This window comes from Balaenoptera acutorostrata, unplaced genomic scaffold (assembly GCF_949987535.1).
Source record: "Balaenoptera acutorostrata unplaced genomic scaffold, mBalAcu1.1 scaffold_1211, whole genome shotgun sequence".
In the NCBI taxonomy this organism is placed as follows: domain Eukaryota; kingdom Metazoa; phylum Chordata; class Mammalia; order Artiodactyla; family Balaenopteridae; genus Balaenoptera; species Balaenoptera acutorostrata.
Window position 1 is genome coordinate 24,725 of NW_026645582.1, and position 25,513 is coordinate 50,237.

The following is a 25,513-nucleotide window of genomic DNA, read 5'->3' on the forward strand; positions in this document are numbered from 1 at the left end:
TCGTTTGTTGATCTAATAAATATAGACATGCTGTTAGAGTCATCAACATTAAGTATAATACTTTTATTGTGCCTAGGTTTAATATAAGCTAAATAAAATCTTGTTATATCTATTGCAAATTCGTCAGCAAGGAAATAACCTGATGTGAAGAAACTTTTAAGGAAAGAAAATGCAAATGAAATAAGAGCTTTAGGTGAACTTTTTAAAATACTTATCTTTTAGGAAGGTCTATCTAAAATTAGTCTCTCCAGATATTTGACCACTTGAAAGTCAGAACTGTGCTAAAATAAGTGACAGAAGGTTTATGGAAAGTGGACCCTGAAAAAAAGAGTTCTGTACGTGGTCAGGATTGACTAAGTTTAAAATAAGTTTAACTGAGTAAATAAATTTTAAAAGTAAGCTGGTGCAAAACTTGAATTTCGCTTTTCTCTCTGTTAAGTAGACAAGGTTTCTTAAGATTTTGGACTGCCTTTGATACCAGAGTTTAAGTTTTTCTGCCTTTTAAGAGATTGTTCTGTACTTGCCTTTGAAATCTTTTATTGTTACTTTGGCTAACTGAATAACTATTGTTTCACAGTGACATGTGATCCTATCTGACTGTTTTAACCCCTTTTCTTATTTTTCGGACAAAACTTCCCAAATCAAATTATAATGAAGTTCCTTTGACCTCTAGCCAACTTTGGGGTGCTTCAAAGGGCCCCTGAAACATCCCAAAGAGAGATATTAACTAATTAGGTTGACTTGGTATGTTGAATTACACGGGAAGTGTTGTCAAATAAGCAATAAATCTTCTTAAGTTACATTGTATGCCAAATGATACAGGTATTCTACAGATTATATGGAGTTCCTAAAATTTGGTATGTCCTGGTAAAATGTGACCAGTCAGAATTCCCTTTATTATCGGAAAGTGTTGCATGTCACCGCAGTAACCACGTTACTTTGTCAATTGCATCGTAATCAGATTTAAACGTGCCTTCTCTTTGTTTCTTTTCAAGTAGCCAAATGTATGTCTCAGCCCACTCATCTTTGTAAAAATAGACCTAGAAGTCTTTCAAATGCTGTTTTAGCAGGAAGTTACTGATGTGTATGTGCCATTTACAGTGATTCTGAATATACTCCCCAGCTTCAAAAACACTTAGAACTGCTGCTGTGGTTTCTGGAAGAGTCAGTTGTCGGTTCCTCAATTACACCTGTGCAGCTCGGGTCTGAGTTTTTAAAGAATAGTTAACTTTTAAAGAAGTTTCTTTATCAAAAGAGCAGTTTGAGTTATAGCCATGGTTTTTGCTGGGTTAACATTGGCTTCAGTTAAATCGTTTCAATTATAAAGTAAGTATAACTCTGGTGAAGAAGCTTGTCTCATTTTTAAATGCTGAATCACATTTTATTTCTTGAATTAATGCGATAGAAATGTCAAAATTCCGGACCACTGGAATATGCCAACTTTTTTGTTTTGGGGTTGTGTGTATAGTTTTTGTTGTGCTGATTTGTTTGCTTGTTTTTGAAAGAAACTGAAACTGCTATGTCTGCTAGTGGAAGAAAATGCTTTGTTTTGCTCTGAAGATTCTGAAATTATTCAGGCATATCGTGGTTCATAGATTACAAAGAATAATGCTAGTTAAATGCCAATGAACTATTTTTACTCTTTTTATACGAAATGTACAAATTTCGGGGGGGGGGTGGTGGTGACGGTGGCAGCGGTGCCTCTTAACTACCTTATGTAAAATACTTGAACATTTTCATCAATATTGCCATCATCTGTTTAATACTCCCAGTATATTTTCTCAACGTGTTTACCTAAAGTTGTATGGAATGACATAATAAGCAATAAAATCTGAATTACACCCAAAAAAAAAAAAAAAGTGCCGCCTTAAGTCTTTCGTCATTGTACACAGTTATGGTTTCACTCTGATGCCTTTGCAAAAATGCTTCCTCTTCAAGAAGATTTATAGAAGGGACCTTTGGATAAATACAAGTTTCTGGGTTTCAGACCATAAAGGTGAACTGGGTAAGATCTTGAAGAATTCTAATGGGAAACCTGATGGCTTCATAAAGCTGTTAACAAAAACGATTAGTTGCACATGACTGGGTAAACTGGTGACTATGGTTATAATTTTTATGGTTTCTATCTGAAAAATGACTGTTTTCAATCTGTGTTTTCCAGGTGTAAGCAAAACCCTCCCCTTAAACTAATTATGACTTACAGTAATTTGTTAAATTATACCCTTGTAAGCAGAATTGAAACATTTATCTTTTTCTCTCTACCTGGTTGATCCTGCCAGTAGCGAATGCTTGTCTCAAAGATTAAGCCGTGCATGTCTAAGCATGCACTGCTGGTATACTGAAACAGCGGATGGCTCACTAAATCAGTTATGGTACCTCTGGTCGCTCGCCATTGCAATTGGATTACAAGTAGTTACACTGATCATTGTTCTTTGTTTCCAGATTGTTTGCTCTTTGTGTCTCCCTGCTGCACTGTGTCTTTGTTAACGTTACTAGCTGCATTACTTATATCCTGTCTACTTTATAAGATGGGTGTCTCTTACAGTACCCAGTATGTAACCAGGCCTCCAACAATACTTCTATGGCTAAACATCTTGAGGAAATAGATCACATTTATAACGTAAAATAATTGTAATAGTGTGATTCTAGGTATGGGAGGAAGCAACAAGGGAAAATGTCTCCTGGATCATAATGAGATAGAGGATCCAGAGGATCTTTAATTATCAATAGGGCCTAGTCCAAAAACTAGCACCTGGAGTGGCATATCAAGAATTCTCCCCTGACCTGGGATGAGCCTCCCAGCACCGTGGGACAAAATTTGATCCTGAAATGTCTCCCAAATATTGGTCAAAATCCTGACCAAGAGGAGAGGATCTGGGAAATGGAATATTGCCTGACACATCAGTCATTAGCGATTGCAGCCCTCCAACGTGAGCCGGTGAGCCCTGACGAAACTCAGGATATGAGAATATAGGATACAGGCCCCGGGTAGCTGAGGTACATATCAAATGAATGATTTCAGTGAGCCCAGACTCTTGCATCTTCCCATACATAGAAAACTGCCAAATTCCTTAACTTGAGATGCTGCTTCCCAGGCTTGAAGCTCTCAAAATTCCCGTCAAATAGATCATAACTCTCAACTTTTAGGCTGAGAATATTTTTTTAAGGCTACAGGTGTAAAGGAGACACTTTCCAGAGAGGAACAAAAAAAAAAAAAAAACAACGTTTGGAACACTGGCACCGATGGTGGACACTCCCGGAAAGTTCCGTCTGACGAAGCAATTAGAAGGGCCGTCACCCCTTTTTCCACAAGACTGTAGAATGGACATTGACAGTAGGGAATTGGAACAGGGAGGAGCCAAATCTGACTACACGTTGGATCTGTTTCTTTGACTTTAACCTTTGCCTTCCGCTGCTTTTGTTCACTAAAAGGATACTGTCTGTACATAATGGCCTGCCTCGGGGAACCCTGCCCCTCTGCCTGAATGTTAAACCAAAGTGCCTTTGTTCAGGGAAACATACGGACTCTGTCCACCTGTGGATGGCTGCAATTAAGAAGAAATGAACACATCCCCTCCCTGAGGCTGGCCATTCCAGGGGATATTCGCAAAACTTATGGCCCTTTTACTTTACCTCCTCATCTCCTCCCCCTCTCTGTGCTATAAAAGAAACTGGCATCCAAACCCCGATAAGATGGTTTTTTGAAACTTTAGTCCGCCATCTTCTCGGTCTGCTGGCTTTCCGAATAAAGTCATATTCCTTGCCTCAACACCTCATCTCCGATTTATTGGCCTGTCGTGCGGCAAGCACAGCAAGCTTGGACTTGGTAACATCTTTACTCAGGACACGGTGTCACAAAATGGGACATTGTTTTCTGTTTGTTTGTTTTGTGTTTGTTTTTTGTGTTTGTTTTTGTTTTGGGCTGCGCCACGTGGCTTGTGGGATCTTAGTTCCTCGACCAGAGATCGAACCCGCGCTCCCTGCAGTGGAAGCTCGGAGTCCTAACCAATGGACTACCAGGGAATTCCCATGGGACACTGTTACCTTGCAGTCATGGTCCTCACCTTTGTGAGACAGAGGTAGTAGTGTAGCAGGATGGAGAACGTTGTAAAGTTTAAGATAAAGATTAGGTGGTGAAAGCAGGATTTCACAGGAAGTGAAGCTAGTGACACTTGCAGTGAAATGTTGCCAATTCAGAGTTAAGAAGACTGTGGACAATGTGTGGAGTTTGCAAATAAACTTCATTTTCTAGAGTCAAATCTGCCAAGGCTTCCACTAAATTTGCAGTTGTGGCTATAACCTTAAGACAACTGAGATAGGCATAAGCAACTGAATCAAGTTGCCTGCTATAATAGGCAAAAGGCCTATGTTTACTACCATGCTCACATAGTTCCGCGGGGCCTGATTATGCCATTCATGCACAAATCAAGTAAAAGGTTTTGAATAACCTAAAGTTAATCTGTTAGGTAGAGATCTCTTTGCTAACTTAAAAGGGCTAATATATTTTGCCTCCAGTGGAGATCTCACCTTAAAGTTTCCGGATCAACCTGAACCTGATCATTTGGGTAACCCTAAGGCAGGCAGCTCTTGCAGTGCTTGTTTTAGCCTTATAAAAGCCTGCTTATGTTTATCTTCCCAAGCAAAGGATTCAGGAACTAAATCTTTAATAAGTTCATAGAGTGGAAGAGGTAACAGAGAAAAATTTGGAACCCAGAGCTTGCAATAACCAACTAAACCTAGAAATCCACAATGCTAGCACTTAGTTGTGAGTCTAGGAAGTTCCTGTATCAGCCTAATTCTCTCTGGACATAGCTGAATTCCTTCAGTGCTTAGATTTTGTCCTAGGTAATGAACAGTGTCTAGAGATAATTGTAATTTTTCCTTTGTGTTCTTTCTCAGCTAACTGTTGCAGGAAATAAATGGAATCTTTTATGCATGCCTTATGGAATCTTTACAGTAGCTGAGTACAGCAGGAGGTTATCTCCATATGGTAAAAAGGTGGATTTCTCAGGGAACTAGAGGGTACTTAAATCTTGGTGAAGTACTTGGGAGAAAAAAGAAGGGGTCCCAGTGAACCCTTGAGGCATAAAAGTTCAGGTATATTGTTGACTGTTCCAAGTAAAGGCATATAGATATTGGCTGTTGGGTCTCCGGGTTGCTGAAGAAAGGTGAACAAAGGTCTCCTACAGTAAACCATTCCGAATCAGTTGAACCTTGTGACAGAAGGGTGGCTAGGTTTGGAACAACAGGAAAACAGGGAATAACTATTTTGATTAACAGCTCCCAAGTCCTGGACAAATCGCCATCCTGCCAGGTTTCCAACCAGGCAAGATTGGCATGCTGCAGGGACGAGTACAGCAATGACCACCTCCCGGGAAATTAAGTCTTCTACAATAGGTGTGAGACCTTGTATGACCGCAGGCTTTAATAGTTGTTGAGGAAACCTAGGGAGAGGTTTAGCTACATCTATCTGAATCTTTATAGGTTGGCATTTTTTTATTCTTCTGATGTTAACACTGTCAGAAGTAGCCCCCAAATTTGCAGGCATCTCCATCAAATTAGAGAACTTGTGCTGAACTTCCTTTTTATGTCCAGGACAGATTGTAAGGAACATAAATAATCAGGTTCAGGTTGATCAGGAAACTTTAAGGTGAGATCTCCACTGGAGGCAAAATGTACTGGCCCTTTTAAGTTAGAAAAGAGATCTCTACCGAATAGATTAACTGGGGCTATATTGCATAGCAAAAAGGAATCTTGGTTGAGATAAAACTTCTCTTTGAACTTTATTAGGTACTCCCACTATGGAAACATCCTCTTGACTCAGAGGGACCTGTTGTTCTTTGAGGGTGGGATTTAGAGTAGAAAGCACAGCTCTGGTTAGGGCTAGGGATAGGGTGTTAAAGGGTTAGGTAATTATGTTTACAGTTAGGGTTAGGGTTTAATGTAGATTTCAAAGTAAACTATGAGAGTGGGGTTTAAAGTAGAAAGCATAGCTCCAGTATCAGCTAAAAATTGGCAGTTTTTCATTAATTTTCATTCTATTTTCCTCTGGGCTGTTTAAGGTAATTGCTGGTAATAGTTTACCAGAGAACCTCTGGAGTTCTGCCAACTAGGGGAGAGGGTCATGGGGGGGGCCCTCCCTTTGATACAGATATGAGAGCATTTGTGAAGAGTTTGCATAGGACCTTTGAGGACACCTTTTTTTCCAGTGTCCTCACTGATTACAAATGAAACGTCAACTTTGGGTCATCGAATTGATCATGGACCCCTAGGAGGTTGTAATGGGGGAGACCTAGGTGTTATTTTGTGTCTCTTGCCTTAGAGCTGTTGTAACTGTAAGGCTATGAGCTTGGTGGATTTCTGTTTGTGATCTTGCTCCAAGGTCCTTTCAAAATGCTCAGCTATAGTCAGGAGTTCAGTCAGGCCTACAGCCTCCCAGCCTATTTTCTGCCCTTTTATCAATCCACTAATCTCAGAAGATAATCCATTTACAAAGAGGGCAGTTAAAGTAGGCTGAGTGGCCTTTTTATTGCTTGGAACCCCGAATGCTGTAAAAAGAGAGCCTACAAACTGGCTCTAAAGTCTTCCACAGATTCACCCCTCTTTTGTTTGTATGAGTGAATAACAGGCCAATCATTATTAGGCCAATTAATAATAGACCAAGTGTGAGCAGGGAAGATTTTAGGAATAGCTTATAAAAGGTTAGTTGTTATTCTGCAAGCCTTTTTAGGTTGAGGATCTTGAATATCATTCTAGGGATTATGTCATTTTGCTTCCCGCGTCCATTCTGGGGCTTCCCCCAGTCCTACCAACATGTGTACAAGCGGATAAAGATCTAGCAGTTTGGGGACATAGGCCGTGACGGTGACTCTAAATTCTTCAAAAAATGGTGGGAGTTCCTCCCTAGGTTTAGAGAATTCTTTGACTATAGCTCTCAGTTCAATCTTTGACCAAGGGGTAAAGGACACCTGAGGGGGCTCACCTGCAACCTCAGGTAGTTTTACTTTAAGTGGCAATTGTTAAATATTCCTTTGGGAATAGAAAAGTATTTCAGACAGAAAATGAGTAAAACAAGAGTACTCAGGTGAAAAAGGAAAGGGGGGGACAGTAGGAGTTAAATCTGCAGTCACAGCCGTCCTATGGTCTTTTGTTTCAGGTACCTCTTGTCTCTTCAATTTTTCATTAGCTTTTTGTTCTAAGTCTCTAAACGAAGCTATTTTGGAATCTTGAAACCTTCTGTAAACTTTTACATACCAATTAAACAGGTATCTCATTCTCCCTGTCCAATTTGGGAACCCTTGCTCTCTAGTGTTTTCCTTAAATGAACAATCTTGTCTAACTGGAACATTCCCCACAATGACCATTGTAATTCTAGATCAATATTAGTATAATTTTGCCATCTTTCTAAATATCTACAGCCTCCAGGACCATAGTTCTCAAATATAAAATAAGCAGGTGTGCCAGAAGCTGGCATTCTCAACCCTTTGGTGATAAAGGATCTCATTTCCTTAGCTAGCCTTTGTCAACCCAAAAGAACACACAAAAGAACTGCGCCTTAATATATCAGCAGTAACAAAGAGATGTCACTATGTCCTGGCCAAAAGAAGGCCTGGTATGCACCACCACCAATTCCCAGGGATCCCTGGACTGAGGAAAAAGATCCAACCAGCAGATCCCAAGGAATGGGGACTGCAAACTGATGCCAAACAAAATGGAGAACTATAGCCACCACCAACAGTTCCAAGCATGGAAACTGAGGGCTGATTCCAAACAGATGGGGAAGTGCAGACTACACTGCCAGCAGTGCCCAATGTGGAATCCAGGGAACAAAATTAGGGGCTAGGGTTTCCCACTCAAAAATATACTGGCAATAACCAAGAGATGTTACTGTGTCCTGGGAATTTCCATCAGAAAGGGCTAGGGGTTTGGCCTCAGGGAGAATCCTCTACCAGCCAAACTGACCTGCCCTGTAAAGGAAAGCCAATTAGATTTCGAACACAAACTCAATCAAAGAGAATGGAGCTCAAACCAAGAGGAGCTTCCCAACAACCTTCAGGAATGGCAAGAAAGACAGTGAACTCAAAGGAGTTGTGGGCACTACACCTGTTTCTCCTTGTCCCAAATGTTATCAGAAATTTGCTTCAGATCCCATCACTGCCACCAATATATTTATCTTTTTCTTTTTAAAAAGATAAGCATTTAATCATAAAATCATCCTGTTAGCAGGAGGAATCATAAGAGTGGATTTTAGAAAAGTGCACATACATATTTTGATACAGAACATTTCTGGAGGGATACATATTCAACTGTTAGTGGCCACCTCTGAATGCCACCAATGTATTAAAAAACAAAATTTAACCGAGTAAATGTGAAGATTTACTTTGAATTTTGAATAAATTGGCTTTATTAAACGATTCATGAATCAGGCAGCATCTCATCTGACAGAAAGGGAGATACTCCAACGGGTTACACAACATGGAAGGCTTTTTGTTTTTTGGCCACGCCACACGGCATGTGGAAATCTTAGTTCCCCGACCAGGGATCGAACCCATGCCCCGTGCATTGGAAGAGCAGAGTCTTAGCCCCTGGACCACCAGGGAAGTCCCAGAAGGCTTTTAAAGTAAAGAGGCTGGGACAAGGAAAGAAAGTCATCATCAAGGGAAAAAATGAAAGTTCACTGGAGGAAAGTGAAACTTCAGGTGACAATGGCTTCTCATTGGCTAAACTGCGGAATTTTCTATTAGCTATTTCTATTTTCTATTTCTTGTTGCTGGCCAGGAAGGAAGTCTTCCCTCCTCCAGCTGGGGTAGTAAAGTGGTTGCACTTCCTGTTTGGGGTCACTAAATGACCTCTTCCTGTTGGGGTCATGGATGATGAGTGACACGGCATGAGAGCTCCCTCTACGGGCCTTCCAGACTCCAATTCTAGTTGAGGTTTCCTTTTGTTAACACTCACAGCATGTTTTATTGGCAGGAGGATTCACAATGAGGGAGAAAAGGCCACAAGACTCACCATAAAGAAGGCTCAGAAATTCCTGGGTGGGTCCAAGGGAGGCACAAGGTGGCTGTGGGGTCAGCTGGCGGCCACAATGATCACATGGTTCCATCTGATGGGTTTGCAGCTCGATGTGGAATAGTGAATAAAAGGGTCAGTTCATCCTATCAGAGAAACATGAAACTGAGCTAAGCTTCCCACTGCTAGAAGCATCTTGAGCCTTCAGAAAAGAACAGAGAACATGTCTGAAGGGTTTGGGAACATCAGAGCCATATCTCCTCAGAGTGGGACTCCCTAGGCTCTCCAGGTCTCAGTCCCCAACTCTCCCTCAGGGACAAAGCCTCCTCACCTCTGTCCTTGTCAGCTCACTGATCCCTAGAGGTCCTGCCTATCCCTGAGGACTTAGATTTCCATGGAGACAGGTTGGTTGAGACCTAGTGATACAGTTGACCAGCCTGATACGCAACAGTTCCCACCACCCTGGGGCAGTTGGGCTCAGGGACACGTGGCTCTGGACCCCATGTGGAGGGTGTCCTTGCACGTCAGCTGTGCCCCAGAAGAGCCAGTAACGCCTGTAGCTGTCCAACTGATTCTCAGGGTATTTTCCTGGGAGAGCCCTTGGTCATCTGACCTCCTATCCAGGAAGCCCCGTGACTTTCTGACTGCTGCCTGTCACGCCAACAACACACCTGTGAAGGTTCTGCTCTGCATGGCCATCTGTCCACCAGGCCCCCCCCCTTCTAGGGACCCAGATGCTAGGACCACACAAATGCTGAAGGAGTGTCCACCTGCCTAAGGTACAGACACCCCTGTATCCATCTGCATGATTTCTACTGGGAATCTACAACATTTGTGGGGATTCTTTGGCCCTAAAGAACAGACCAACCTGATAGGAGCAATGCAATGATTCACAATTACCAGGGTCAATGCACATATACAGGGGCCCATAGCCCCAGATGCCCCACTCACAATTCACATGGGTGTCCCATGCGTACCCACCGATGCCCAAATATTCTTGCTTCATACATACATACATCCAAACACGCACATCAGTGGTGTGCTGGTAAGTGCTAAAAAACTCTTCTAGAAAGGTGGGAAAGACTTCACCTATGCTATCTACGTGGTATAAATATTCCCAGCATGACCAGTTTCAAGCTACCCACCTGAAATCACTGAACACAGAGCTGGGAAGAGATATGCACCATTGACTATCCCAGGATAGTATGAACCAGTTCCAGCACATCCCATACCTTTTCCTATGAATTTGTGCACACAATCCACTTACACCCCAAGTAGAACCCTCACCTCCCATCACAGATATATAACCAAAAGGATACCACATACACATATGTGTTTGTACATATACATATATATATATATATATCCTGAACACACACGTACATTTCTACCCTCACCCTGAATAAATACACAAACAGACTACCTCTTACTACCTAAATTTTTACAGACAAAACCTTACTCACCCTGAATATTCACATTCCACTCTCACGACTATATATACACACACAACATGGGCCTGAAAACAAACACGTGCAACCAATATGCCATCCAGATGTACACACTGAGTACCTAAACACACAGGCTCACCAAGTACACAACTGTCTCATGTGCAACCCAAAAAAGACCCATATGCAATCCCACAGCCCTAAAATACATATACTCCAGGATTCCGGCACACACACATAACCTACACCGTCTACTGGTTTCCAAACACACAAACTAAACTCTCACATCCCCCAGAATACATACCCCAGAAGCCCCAGGAACTCAAAAACACACACAGCCACAAATAACCTATTCTTATCAAATACAGCTGACCCTTGAACCACTTGGGGGTTAGGGCGCCAACCCTCCATGCAGTGGTTCTGCATCCATGGATCGTGTAGTCGTCCTGTAGTATTTACTGGAAAAAAAATCCACTATAAGTGGACCCGTGTGGTTCAAACGTGTGTTGTTCAAGGGTCAACTGTACATATAAGTCCGCCTCACTAATACTGAGAACACACATACAAGCAACACCACTCAATTCTTCAGGCATTACATTTGGAAATAGACACATAGAGGACTCTAAGCCTCCTGATATACTCACAAATCACAAATACACACACCCACAAACTACTCATGAGTATACACCCCAAATGCTCAGACACACTCAAAACAGAAAAACACCAACAACCTCTGCAGTCTTACTAATATACATACACAATTCTCACACACCTATGGACACACACATGCAAATATTCCCAAGCCCTGAACATACAGATCCCCTCCCAAACACTATACATTATGCTACCTCTCCAGAATACAAGCTCCCCACCACTACCCCAACATATAAACTGTATATGTGTGTGGGGGTGTTTATATATATATATATATTTCTACCCTCACCCTGAATATATAGACAGACCACCTCTTACTCCTACCAAACACATGTATAAACACCCTAGCATTCTCCAAAGAAATACACTTTGAATACTCCTAACAACTCCATACCTTATGAACAAACTTTGATAATGCATGAACCTGATGATGGACACACACACAGATTAGAATACACAAGTAAGATACATGGAAGTGTCTCCAGCAAACCATTTATGAAACAACTTCCATGTATCAAATTATCCCTAGCTATTAGGAGCCAGCTCACACATATGCAAGTACTAACAAATACCCATATCACGTATTTCTAATACATAGAAATGCAATTGTCCAACTTCCCTGTAGAAACATAGAACCCCACCTCTTTATCAGATACACATATACTCACTTCCCAAAATACATAAGCTTCAGAGGCTCCTACTGAAAATTACAAATGCACAGCCTCAGCAAATATTCCTCCAAGTGGCCATGCCCCTTGAATACACACACAAACTCATTTAACACATAACTCTCCACAGGTCCCAAATAGAACCACAATTACCCAGTACACCACAAATATGCAATAATATCATCCTATATGCCCTTTGTTCCAAATACACATACAGTACGACACTACTGGCATATACATAACCCCACATTCCCAACCTCTCACACAGAATTAACTCTGCCATCTTGCAGAATACAGAATCATACAAACACAACGTACCTACATATACAACATCCACCAGTCCCATAAAACAGTCACAGACTTGCCCTCTACACATCCAAATATACATAGACAGCTCCTGAAAATGCACACACACAAACACCCCAGAACCATACAACATGCCCTGAATACACAAATGATCATCCTACATTCCCCAAATATACAAAATAAACAGACTGGACACCCAAAGTAATATACACCACTACTTTTCCTGACATTGCCCTTATGCATATGCAGAGAATCCTTCCAAATCCACCATTAGACACACATAAATCCCCAAATTCATGGGTGAAAAAAACCCATGTAAACATATTCCCCAAACACCTAATTACAAACACCTAACCACCAACTCCTTGAGTATGCCTGCGTCACATCTCAACACCCTCCAAGTACAACACTCACTCTTACACACTCTCACAAAAACACAGGCATGACCTCCCTTCAGACACAAACATCCACAGACAAAACCAACCCACACATTTGACTACATATCAGATTCCCACCAACCAATTAAATATGTACAGACCCCATCTATGCTTGCAAATCAATCATGGTTTGACATCAGACTACAAATACATGTTTATTACCACATTCAGCAAAGTTGCTCCCATCACTGACAAAAGAATGCAGTTTGAACATAAGTGGTGATTGATGTTTTTATGATAAGAAGGAAGACACTAGTGAAACCATGAGTGTGTTCCTTCGCTCTTCACTCATTTTCCAATCACCTGAGCTACACCTTTGGAACCAGATGAGGGTTTTCAACTCGCAAGAACGTCCCTCTAGCTTTTGTACTCTTCAGAACGCGCAGCCTAGAACGGCACCTGGGCACCTGTTTAATAGCTCACACACACTATTGACCCCCCACTGTAGGCCCCGCAATCACTGAACCCTTCATGCAGCCGGCTCCCCAGCGGTGCCAATAACCCTGGGGTAAACCCCTCAAGGGAATCGAGCTCTATGGGGGCGTGAATCCACATTGTGGGGAGTCTCCTTACACGGACAAGGGCACAAATAACCCACAGGGTGAACAACAGCGCAGAGCGGTGACACCTGAGGGGTGAAAAGTCCCCGTACCCCTTACCTCAGGGTTCCTGGAATTGACTCTCGAGGCCGCCATGACAGGCCCCGCCCCCGCCGGACGGCCGTTGGGGCCCCACCCTCCGCGCTCGCGCATGCGCTCCTGTCTTCCGGAGCGGAGCCAACTGCCCCAATAGACGCCAGGAGCCGTGGGAGGACGGCGGTCCGCGTGCCCGAGAGCCCCGCCCCAGTGGGCGTGCGCGGGCGTGCAGGCGCGGGGCACGCGGGCATCTGGTCCTGCAGCTCTCTGCCAGAGAGGAGAGAGGTGGAGTGTCGGGCACGCTGCGGAGCGGCTCTGGCGACGCTCCCCGCCGGGAACTTTTGTGCTGGTCTCTTCTTAAAACCAGCTCTTGTGAGATGTGCACTTGTGATTTTTCTATTGCACACGTGAAACCCATGCACTTAGCTACAAAGAGTTCTGGAGAGCTCCGCTCTAAGCACAGTAGCCTCCAATTGGGGCAAGTGCTTTCATGCCCTTTGGACTGCAGTTCCTTGGTTCTTGTTTATGCCTTTCAAAAAACAGTAGGTCCTTTTTCCTAGCAAGCCTGAAGTTTCCGTTAAAGAACAATTCTAGCAAAGAATTCAGACCTGGGAAACACTCTTAAGATACTGTCTCCTGACTCCGTTCCTAGAGTTTTTCCAAACGCATTTACTCTACTAGAATATTTTTTCTCAGTGTATTTAATACATGGAGGTTTTTCAATAAATGTTGATTCACAGGTGTTTCCTTTGTACGGTTTGTTTTTTTTTTTTTTTTAAATAACTTTGAGAGAGAGTGGACAATCTGGGCCAATTTCAACACAGCAGGTAGTACGGGAACAATTTTACTTTCCCTCCCTCCTTTTTTGTAATATCTTGCAGACTTTCAGTTGGCATTAAAAACAACAACAACAACAAAAATAGTAGCGGGATCAACTTACTGACCTGACTTTGTAATACTTCCCAAAGAAACTTCAATCATCAGATCCTCTTTCCGGTCAATTGCAAGATTAGAGCATTTCTCACTCAACAGGATGCCTTTGAAGACCCCTCACATCTAACAGCACTAAGCGCCTCCAAGTGCACAGACTTGAAAACTCCACAAGACACAAACATGGTATCTCTTCGTTTCTTTAATGTTTCGTGATTGAGTGGAAGATGAACTGTCTTCTGAGGCTTGTGATGCATGTCCAGAGTTGTTTTTTCTCAGTAGTCAATGCCTGCCTGCAGCCTCTGTGCAGGAATAGTCAGAGATCATGATCCAAAGGACTTTTAGATACTCCCTTCTGTGACTGCTCTTCCCAAATTACATTTGGGCTAATTTGATTATCTCTGTCCCTGGGGTGTAGGATTTTGAAGTATTACCAAAGTGATTGCAGAATTGGGACTGGCTAATTTTTGCACAGTGCAATTTTTGTATCAGTGGCCTTGAGAAGAGTCCTTCAAATACTGTATCAGAATTATGAGTGAGAATCTTGTAAATAACTGGTTGAATGACTGAACAAAGGGAGGAAGCAACAAGGAAGCCTGCCTTTCTCGAGTGCCTGGGTACGATATTTTGCCTCACCATCCCTCTAGTATGAAGTTATTGGTTGAAAATCATATGAGTTTTCCTTCATTGTAAAAGCTCCAGTACTGAGCGATATTCCCAAACTGTTTATTTTTTTCAGTCCCCGACAGGAGTTTCTTTAGATATAAAGTTCATTTAGAAACTTTATGTCTAAAGTTTCTTTAGATATAAAGTTTCACCATGATGTTGCTTGAAATATTCTCACCTTATCTTCTTATCTTCTTCTGAGTCAGTTTTTCCTGACAAGGGGCAAGGAACTTCTTAAACACCAACAGGAGTCTTTTTCACCCTGTGGAACAGTCCTTCTAAACCTCTGTTTCCTTCCCCAACACCCCACAATCAGTTGGAGTTCTACTGCAGCTACAGCAGTGAGAGAATCTCGTCTCGCAAGAGATTTGGTTGCCATCCTCTGAGGTTTTCAGCCTTCATCTCCCTTGACAAGTTTCCTAACAGTCCTCTCTTCTCACGACACAAAACACGAATACTCTTTCATATCATTTTGATAGTGGTTACCTGACTGACATGGATTCTCAATATGAAAATAATAATCAAACAAGTTTTGTAAAAGGAATGCTACCATGATTCCCATGCAGCTGGGGCCATATGCAACGATGAGCCTAGATGGTAAAGAGCAAGTGTATGTAATGCAGACAGGAAATGAACAAACTTGTAAGCAGGGCTTGCAGGCTGGGATTTAGATGGAAGTGGGCTTGTCTGAATGGGGATTGGACACTGGTGGATAAACTCTTGGCATTGTGTCAAGGTGCACATCCATCTCATGGGTAGTGGACTTTTAACACCTAGAAAAAACAGGGCTCTAGGATGTTTAGTCCCTTTAACATAAGGAAAGAGAAGAAGACTTTCTGCCTTCTTGTTCCTTACTTCTGTCCTTACCCCTACTAAGCCAAGATGTTCAGTGCTATATGATGGCTCTTCCAAATCCATTTCATCCAAAGAGCCTGCAGAGTGTGTGTATGTTTACAGTTGTGTTTTCTGTTGGAGCCAAGGTGCACACTTGAGTCTCATCACTCCAAGTTCTCTTTGTCATAAGGATGAGTAGCTGATAATAGCTTAGTATGTTCTGATTTTTTGGTAGTGTTGCCAGATAAAATACAGATTTCGAGTCTGTATCTAAATTTCAGATAAACAGGGAAAGAATTTGCAGTAAAACTATGTCCAAAATGTTGCATGGGACAAAGTTGTACTAAAAATGAATTCATGGTTTATGTGAAATTCAAAAGTCAAATTCAGTTAGGCATTTGTTGCTTTTCTTTACTAGATCGAGCCACCCTATTCTTTCAGGTGCGTTGAAATTTAAGAGACTAGAAAGTCTTGTTCTAGGAATCTAGTGCAGAAACAGAGGAGCCACGATACCCGTACAAAGACAATCATTGAAAATATCCTCAGATATATTGGAACATATATGAATTTTCATCTAGAAAAAAAATGAAGGCATTTTAAAAACGGAAAACAGGTTGCCTTCGTTTTTAGTTGCATGACGTATCTCTGGGAAGATTTTAGTGAAAGAGATAACACTGGTTTCCTCCGGGAAAGAGGATTGGGTTGACAGGGGAAAGAGGTGGGAGGAGGACTCGCCACTGCATATTCCATTTTGCACAATTTAATTTTGAACCATGAGAAGGTGTTGCTCGCTTAAAATATTATACTAAAATCATTTAAAAGGTACAAAACTAAATCTTTTACAACCATGGAATACTATGAGAAAGACATTTAGTGAATTCTGGTCTTGGACCTGGGGGCTGCATGACGGTTTTTTGATGGACGGGGGCTTTCCAGCACAAAGGGTCATTAGTAAGGCTGGTCCTGCTGGATGTTGGTTGGAGCACAAGGACCACTCCCTTGGGAGTGATGTACATACAGCAGTCAAAGACACTGGATCTGCTGAGACAATCCTAATTTCAAATACTCAGTTCCATGTGGCCATAAATACCCAAGTGTTTATCAGACTAACAGTTCTGAATTTTGTTCAGAAAGTCTAGTCTCTGTTGAAGTAAGTCAAGAGCCAGGTAGGAAGCAGAGTGTGTTGAGGGACACAAAACTAGGTTGATGGAAAAAGAAGTGAAAGGAAGGGACCGTCAAGTCCAACCTCGGTGCCGTGAATCAAAAAAACAATCTATAAACTGCGTAAAGAGGCACATGCCAATTGTGTTGCCACTGTGTGAGGTGGAAGGAACTTCCGGTTCTTGCCTACCTGCCAGAGCCCTCGTGGAATGTCTCCCCACCCCCACCCTACCCAGACCCACGTGCCCTCTGCCCCTCCCCCACTGCAGAACGTTTCAGCCACATTCTACTGTTATGACTCAAAGCTGCCCCTCCTTCAGTTGGATCCTGAGCGTCTGTTGAAGCAGGTCGCTCTCTGGGTCCTGGTCTTGACTTTTCTCATTGAGGCTACCAGGCAGCAGTAGTCCGTGCCCAAGCCTGCAGGATGGCTTCAGAAGGAGGTAAGCCTATATAGGCTGGGGGTGTCTTCTCAGAGACCCTGCCATCCCTCCCATCCTTCGGGTTCACACGTGACACTTCACGGTGGGCACACAGTTGGACTGAAGTAGAGGGAGAAGAGAGCACTGGACACACGAGGACATTTCACCTGGGGAGACTGGGGAGCCTGAAGAAACCTGAGACTGCACTGGGGAGGAGGGGTCATTGGAGGTGGATCAAGAGGAATTGCCCTGGCTATGGAGAAAGGATGGCAGCAGGCAGGTTGATTCTTTCTAGAAGGGAGACAAGCCACTTTGAAACGTGTGTGTAAGGATGTGTGTGATGTCCTGGTGGTGACACAGGGAGGGTCATGAGGAAAGCCTAGACCTGTCTTGTGTTCCTGAGGCACCTGAAGCTTGCCTCACCGTACCTTTCTAAGGGATTTGAACAGGAGCGTACTGTATCTAAGGGGGCCGTGGGGAGAGATGGTCTTGGTGAGAAAACTATTCAGTGGGGCTGTGTGTGGCCACACCTGCAGTGAAGTGTCCTCTCCGAGAGCTAGGCAGGAGGTTACTCTAACTGCCGCAGCCCACACCTCGTCCACTCCTCCCAGCCCAGAGCTCACTTCTCAGTTCAGGCAACTGTTGCTTTGGATTCAACAGGGGATGGGCAACGTGTAACTTCAGCCAAGAGAGGGCTCAGGTTCCTGAGTTGCTCTGAATTGTTCTTCCTTTTGTGGAATCGCAGTACTTCAGACCTGCTTCATCTCGTCCAGTATCTCATGGTGGACCCTCAGGCTGCCTTGAGAGGAAGAGTTTGTTCATATTTCCTGTCACTCCTTCATGGACAGGGGACAGATGTGGAGTGGGGTTGTTTCGGGTGGAATGTCTGTGAAGGCTGCTTCCTCTTTTAAAGGGGGAAGGAGTGTAGCCCAGGGGCAGGAAGACGATCTTCTGTGTTCTTATTAAACGTCCTATGACACCTGTTCTGGTTAATTAGGTGCACCGTGGTGTGTACCTTGTTCTCCTGAACAGGGATGTGATCCAGACAACTTGATCGCCATGGCAACTGGCTTCTGCCTGCTTCTCAGATTGTCTTTCCGTTATTGGGAGCTGGAGGGGGAAGGACCACAGGCAGCCTGTACTCCCATGACCAATGTAACATGACAATTCCCTGGCCCTTGTTTAATCCTCTGCAGCCATCACTGGCTGTGAAATGACAGAATCTAAGGGACACGCGCCTACTTCTCACACACCACTCCCCCCACCCCCGCCTCCTAGGAACAGAACTCCTGAGTGAGGACAGTGACTCTGGGCACTGGGGAGGGGGTGGCAGGACCTGGCCCATGTTACGTGTCTGCTGTGGGTTGTTCTGAGATGCAGGTGCATTCTGGGCCAGTGTTATGGGTTTGTATCAGGATTCCATTAGAGAGCTATTTTCCAGCATTTTGTTTTGTTTTGTGAGGCTAGGAAAGAAAGAGGGGATTTCTACTGAGCATCAGGAAAAGGAGGACTGAGGAGGAGGTGGGGCCCTAATATTTTACACAATACCTTTCCACAAAGGGCTTTTGGGTGCCTAGAACTTACCTTGGAGAAGGTCCCTACCTGCTAGTACGCCGGCCGAGGGGCATTTCTCACAGAGCGGATGTCCACACAGTTCCAGATCTTGGGAGACAGCCTGTGAGGCTTAGGTGCCAGGGGGTGCCTTAGGGAGGCTCTCCAAGTCAGTGCTTGCTGAGGCGATTTCTTCTCGGCAGACAGGGGTCAGGGACCTTGGTGGATGGGCGCGGGGTCACCAGTGGAATAATTCTCAACTGGAGGTCAGGGCATGAAAATCACTTGAAGACATTTGCACGCTGCACAGTTTCCCTTGTCCAAGTGTCCCTCACCTGTGGAGATTAACACTCTGATGCCACAGAAAGCCTCAGTCCCACTTGCCCATTCTCCTCCTCCATTCACTCCTTTCCTTTGCCTCAACAGCATTCCAGTGCTGGGAACGGATGTGACCATGAACGCCGGTGCCTCCTTGTCTACTTTCACGGCAGGGCCCTTCCCTCCACCCATTCCTGGCGCCCAGCACCGGCCACCCTGGCAGCAGCACCTGCCACGTCCCATCACCCCAGCATTCCCTCCTGGCAGCAGCCTGCTGCTGCCAGCTTTCCCCAGGACGCCTATGGTGGCTAATGGTGGCCGTGGCCCCAGTGCCCCTGGGGCTTGCAACCTCACTGTCCAAGTCAGGTCACAAGGGAGGACAGTGGAGGCCCCCCAGACTCAGACCTTTGTCGTTACTCAGGCCCCCCTCACCTGGAGCGCTCCAGGGGCCCTCAGCAGGAGTGCCGCATGTCCTGCACCCGTATTCATAGCAACCCCTGTGATGGGGACCGTTGTGACTGCTTCAGCTGTTGGAGTTAGTCAGGCTGGCAAGGGAGGCTGGACCCCAGGCTTTCCTCCTCAAGCTCCACCACCAGCTGCCCAGCCGGCCCCTATCATTCGCCCAGTGAACCCTGGGCCATGGCCACATGGCACTTCCAGGGAGGGCCGCCTGGCCACCAACCAGTCCAACGCCTCGCAGGATGGCTCCTCTAACACCAAGAGCGAGTACAGTAACTTCCTACGTTGGCAGCACGTCAAGCCCCTGGCCCGGAGACACTTTTGCCTGAGTCCTGATGCAGAAGCTTTTTCCTGCTTTCTCATGTGAGTGAACGCTCAGAGGGTGCTGAGCTTATGGGAGCTTTTAGATGAAGAGGAACTGGGGATGGACTCGCACGTTAGGTTTCTAGGGATACTGGAAGGAAGGTGTGAGGGCGATGTCCGTGCTATGAGAAGGCACACTGTCGGTCACATGGGTGGGCCTGCCAGTCCGTGACATCAGGACTGACGTGTGCCCTATCTCAACTGGCCCCACCACCCTGTGAGTCTGGCCAGCTTGCTCTTCCATGATTCTCATGGTAATACGGACTGAAGACTTGCAGTCAGAGAGGGCCGTGGTGTAAGGTGAGGAGCCAAGGAGTGGATGCCGCCCTCTCCTGTGGTGCCGTCTCCTTCATACAGGACTTGCGTGCACGTGGCCGGGGGAGGGCACTTCAGAGGAGGGGGAGGAGCGCGGGGCCCAGGAGAGCGCTTTATGCATGCCTCCACTTCGTTGTGGAGAATTCCACTAGGAACAGGGTGATGGTAGAGCTCTCCTAAGGGCGTGGGCTCTCTCCCACTAGAGTTGTGAGCCTGGCAGGCATTTCCATCCTAAACCTCCGGTCCCTCGTAAAAAGGGGACAATTACACTTCACTCAGAGGACTGTGCAGAAGACGCCTTGGGCTAATCTATGAAGTGTTAGCAGATTGCTTGGCACATGCCACGCCTCATTGATGATAGTGATTTTTATGATGAAAATGCAGCCTTGAGGAGGAAAAGAGCTCCCCAAGGCACAATGTCCCAGCTCTAGCCTGGGAGTGGATGGTCATCCTTGAGTGAGTGTGAGGCGGTGACAGCAGTGGCCGGGAAGGCTTGTCTTTACCCTCCCAGACACCTGCCTCTCACCCTCCTGTTGCTCAGTCATGCTGGGTTGAGTGATGTGTGGGTACATTGGCGGGTGGGGTCAGGCAGGTGGGGGCTGGGCTGGTCCCGGAGACTGACCCCGAGGGCTTACAGCCCAGTGCTTCGATCCCTGGCCCACCTGAATCCCACCATGCCGCTGGAGGAGGGACTGCGGAGGGCCGTGCAGGAATGGCGGCGCAGGAGCAACCTTGACCGGATGATCTACTACGAGACGGCGCAAAAGTGAGTCAGCGTCCTGGGCCCAGGGGCTGCGTGGAGGGTGAGGCGAGTGGGTGAGGGCAGGATCTGGCCGTGGGGGTGCTCATCAGAGAGGACAGAGGAGAAGGGCTGTCACCCAGCACAGGGTCCCCGCAGCCCAGGGGCCCTACTGTCCCCCAGAAACCCCTCCTTCACCTGGAGAGTTTGAGACTTCTGTCCTTCCTCCACCAGGAGCTCTGCCCTCCCCTGATTTTGACCTACCCTTACCTTGACATGAAGGTCTCAGGACGGGGCAGGGTGAAGCTGTGAGTCCAGTAGGGGTCCAGCTCCGGCCATATGGGCTGGGCCGGGGAAAGAGCTCCACCCGCCAGCCTGCTGCTTCCTTAGTGGTGGGTGGTTGGCGGCCACTAACATAGATTTGGGACCACCTCTCCTCATGAAAAGTGCCCTGAGTGGGTACCCTGGCATCCCTGAAGAGGCTGGGGAAGCCAGCTGTCGTCGGCCCAAGGGTCTCCGGCCCTTCCAGTGTTTGCTCCATGGTAATCCCCTTGGTTTAAGAAACAAAAGCAAACAAACGAGCGCCTCTCACAGGAAGGGAAGGCCTCTCCTCTAAGCTCAGCATCCACATCGTCCAGCCTCTCCTGGGCCCTGTCTCCAGGTCTATGTTCCAGGAGGCTCAGTCCTAGCCCAGGGTCCTGGATTCGGGCAAGGACCCCTGTGGGGAACACATGCCTGTTCCAGCCTCTGGCTGTCAGCCCTTCATGTGGTTCTGGATGGGGACGGGGGCATGAGGAGGGTGCCCCCTGGGTCAGCCATGTGTCCCGTTGACCTGGTTCAATTCAGCGACCTGGGTCTATGCTGTTGAATGCCCTCCAGTGCTGGTGAGGCAGGAAGGGTCCCAGATCTTGTTATCGCTTCCAGGAGCAGCTCTCTGCTGTGGACAGCACCTCACAGGGCCCTGACGGCCCCAAGGCACGTCCTCTCCCACTGCCTCATTCTTGGCTGCCTTTGTGGGGCTCCAGAACCCAGGCCTTTTTCTCAGGGTGGCCTGTGTCTCCGTCACCCCCCAGGTTCATGGAATTTGCGGCCGAGGAGGAGATGCACATTCAGAATTTGCAGTGGATGCAGGACCTGCCTCCTCCAGCCCCACCGAAGCTGGATCCTCGGGGGCCCCCAGCCCCGAAAGTGGGCCTTCAGCCAGGCACCCAGGTTCCCACTGGAGCTGAAGGCACAGGTAACAGGGGCCTAGGGTTGGCCACCGTCCCCATGTGGATCCTTTTCTTTCAAGACAGGGGCATTGGTCTTTCAACCAAAACAGCCACCGAGGCGGGGGGTTGGGGGGATGGGGTCTCAGCTGCCCTTTGTCACTACGGGGTATTGACTTGGTCAGTTTTATAACTCCTCTCACACCTCCCTGTCAAAGGACCCCACACTAAGTCTGCCGAAGAAGTGGGCTTGATGGGGAGACCCCTAGAAAATTGGAGGTTCCCCACTTCCTTACTTGTGACCCTCTGAGATGACCCCCTAACCTCCCCTCTCCAACTGTGCATGAGGCTTCAGATGGTCCTGACCCCTCCCACACCCACATCAACGTCCCCCAAACAATGCCCTCACCAACGTGCGCTCGGTGGTCAGGAGGTGGACCGGGAGTCCCTCACCTTCCTTCCCTTCCTCCTGCTCTGCCTCAGCCTGTGTTCCCAGGATGTCCGGCCGCAGGGCCCAGCCCTCGCACCCGAAGCCACACAGATCCCAGGGGAACCCGGAGCCCAAGGCGCCCAAGGAGATTCCCCCTGAGGCTGTGAGGGAGGATGTGGACAGGATGGAGGCGCTGGTGGGGCCCGTCCACTCAGCCCCAGGCAAGTCAGATGAAGAATGTGGAAAGGACGGAAATGAGCGGAAGCAGGAAGACGACGACACCTACTTGGACCCGTGTCTCTTGAGCTACACTGACGAGCTGCGTTCCCGGGAACACTCTGTCACCAAGGTAGGCTGGGCCTGGAGCCTGGGGTCTACAAGATGCCAGGGCATGGAACTCTCAGCACCCAAGATCTGGGTTCTGCTCAGGCCGATGGGACTTAAGCTCAGCTCCTTGTTCCTGAGCCTGGTGTTAGGGGAGGTTTACGCAGGTGTATGTGTGTATATGTTTGTGTCTGTGTGTATGCCTTTGTGTGTCTGTGTATGTGCATCTGTATATGTGCTCTTTTGTGTGTGACTGTGTATGTGCATGTTTGTCTGTGTGTGTGTGTGTGTGTGTGTGTGTGTGTGTGTGTGTGTGTGCTGACCATCCCCGCCTTGTGGAGGAGAGTGGGGGTGGGTCTCTGCTTTTCACTTTCCCTCCTGGTCTTCTTGTGTCACAGGCCACTCCTGGCCAAGGATGCTCACAGCCTCTTCTTTCTGTCCGAGGTGGAGGCAGTCATTCACCCTCGAGTCCCGGCAGAATTGTCTTCCCCAGACCCACAGCTGGATCTCTCGGCCCTTGCTGAGGAGCTGAAGCAGGAGGAAGCACTCACCCCTGAAGAAGTGAGCCAGGGGAGGGAGAGGGACACTTAGGGAGCCAGGGGACTCCAGGGGAGGGGGGACCCCAGGTGATCCAGGGGACAGGGGAAACCAGGTGACCCCGGGGAGCCAGAGGAGGGAGGGATCGCAGGTAGAACAGGGGCGACAAGGGACACCCAGGAAGACCAGGGCACGGAGGGACCCCAGTGAGCAGGGGAGAGGTAGGGCCCCAGAGCAGGAGGCCCACATGGCTCTGTCCGTGCCTTCCCTGCCTCGGAGGCCTGGCATGGGGAAGGGCCCTCTCTGGGGTGGGTGCAGCGCAGGGTGATAGGAAGGAGAGGATGGGGAGCCGGGAGCGGAGGGAAGGACACACAGCTGGGAATAAGGTGCAGGAGGATGGCAGGAATGCCACCGTGTCTGTATTTGGAGTCTAGTCCTGGGGTCACCCGTCCCCTCCTCCCCCCCAGGGCCATTGTCCCACTGCCCAGTGCTCCTCCTCTCACACGTGTGCGTGGAGCCGTCACTGTCCTCCTCCCTCCTACCAGCTGGTGCAGAAACGACTCCTGGCCTTGAAAGAGGACGAGGGTGGGCCGGCAGCCCCGAGCCACAGTGCACCCGGAATGGGCTCAAGTCCTTCTGAGTCCCACGCTGGCCAAGGTGCCCAGAGGCACGACCAAGACCGCCATCGAGGGGTCAGTGATGAAGCCTGCCCACCAGAGATTGATTTTGAGGCTCTTCATAGGCCCAACCGAGCAGACACTGGCCCGTTCGGGCCCAAAGTCTTTGTTCCCTCTCGAGGACGTCAGGAGGTCTCTCCATCCCGGGCCGGGCGGCCCTCCTCTCCCCAGGGTCAAAGACGCACTGGCCCTCGACTGGGACGCAGGGATGCGTCTCTTCTCAGAGAGGCGTCTCCTGTTCGGGAGGCCCGAGGGCCCAGGGACGCGGCCAGTGAGGACGAGGAGGCGTTCCCCAGCCTGGCCTCCCTCTTGGCCTCTCTGCCCAGCCTGCCGCCTTGCCGGCTGTCCCAGAGTCCTGCCCCTGCTTCAGGCCTGGCCTCCCCTGGAGGTTGGGGGGCCCAGAGTGCTCCCCAGGCCCCCTCCCCTCAGAGAAGGGGCCTCAGCCCAGCTCCACCAGCCGCTCCCAAGTCGAGGAAGCGGGCTCTGGGTGGGCGCCCAGCCGCTGCTGAGAAGCTGCCCATCCCCGGGGCTGCCCACGGGGTCTCTGCGAGGCCAGCCTTGGCTCTGGGGCTGGCTCGCCCCTCACAGCCGGGAAAGAGGAAGCGTGACCCGTTTGTCATAGGGAAGAGGAGGAACAGGAAGAGGAAGCGCTGCAGCCAGTAGGGAACAGCCGGGCCGGCCCTCCAGGGCGAGCCCCCCAGGGCGGCCCCCAGGGGAGCCTAGGGGCTCCTCCTCACCCCAGAGCTGATCCTGGGATTGTGGGGGGTTAGGGAGGTGGGGGAGGTGGGTGTGGGCAGGACCTTTGGAGTGATGTATGAAAATTGTGAATAAAGATAGTTTTGGTGGGAAATGCTCTCAGGCCACTGTTATCTTGTTCGTGTGGAGCTGCTCCACAGAGAGCGATCCTGAGAGGAAGGAAGGGTGAGGGAGGTCACAGGAGCTATGGATCTACAGGTGGCCAAACCTTTCCTCCACATAGACAAGGACTCCTCAGGCTGCCCCTGGGAACGCACAGCTCTCACTTTCCCCAGGGACCCCCTCATCATCCCCTTCTCTAAAACCTGCTTGGCTAGGGGCCTTCTGGGGCATCTGTAGCATCTTCTGCATCCCTGAACCGTCTGGGGAGGGAGAGCTGCTTTTGTGCCTCTCAGCCCTCTGGACACTAACCAGTTTCTAGGACGGAGCCTGGAGACAGCCCTTGTCTTTATGGAGCTTCTCTCTGCTTCCCTGAAGTGGCCAGACGATGGCGCTGGGGTGACCCTCCGCTCATCCAGGGTTTCCTGTGTGGGTGGCCTGACCAGAGAGGAAAAGTCTTGGCCATGGGGACAGGACTGTCTGCCTGGTCGTAGCGGGAGCGTTCTCTAGTCCCACTGGGATTACTGCAATGTGGAGCGTGGTTGAGGCAGCTACCTCTTAATCCCAATG

General features: G+C 47.7%; 1 protein-coding gene across 1 annotated transcript in view; it reads left to right on the forward strand.

Annotated features, from left to right (window-relative positions):
- LOC130706629 (NUT family member 2G-like) overlaps positions 1-25,131 on the forward strand; it is a 49,800-nt gene extending 24,669 nt beyond the window's left edge. Inside the window, exons 2-8 of the mRNA XM_057539323.1 lie at positions 19,145-19,858; positions 20,811-20,939; positions 21,986-22,142; positions 22,339-22,364; positions 22,617-22,899; positions 23,319-23,435; positions 23,957-25,131. Of these exons, the coding sequence (XP_057395306.1) occupies positions 19,173-19,858; positions 20,811-20,939; positions 21,986-22,142; positions 22,339-22,364; positions 22,617-22,899; positions 23,319-23,435; positions 23,957-24,751 (2,193 nt within the window). The 5' untranslated portion in view covers positions 19,145-19,172 and the 3' untranslated portion in view covers positions 24,752-25,131. The remainder of the gene's footprint in view (positions 1-19,144; positions 19,859-20,810; positions 20,940-21,985; positions 22,143-22,338; positions 22,365-22,616; positions 22,900-23,318; positions 23,436-23,956) is intronic.
- Positions 25,132-25,513: the final 382 nt, after the last annotated feature.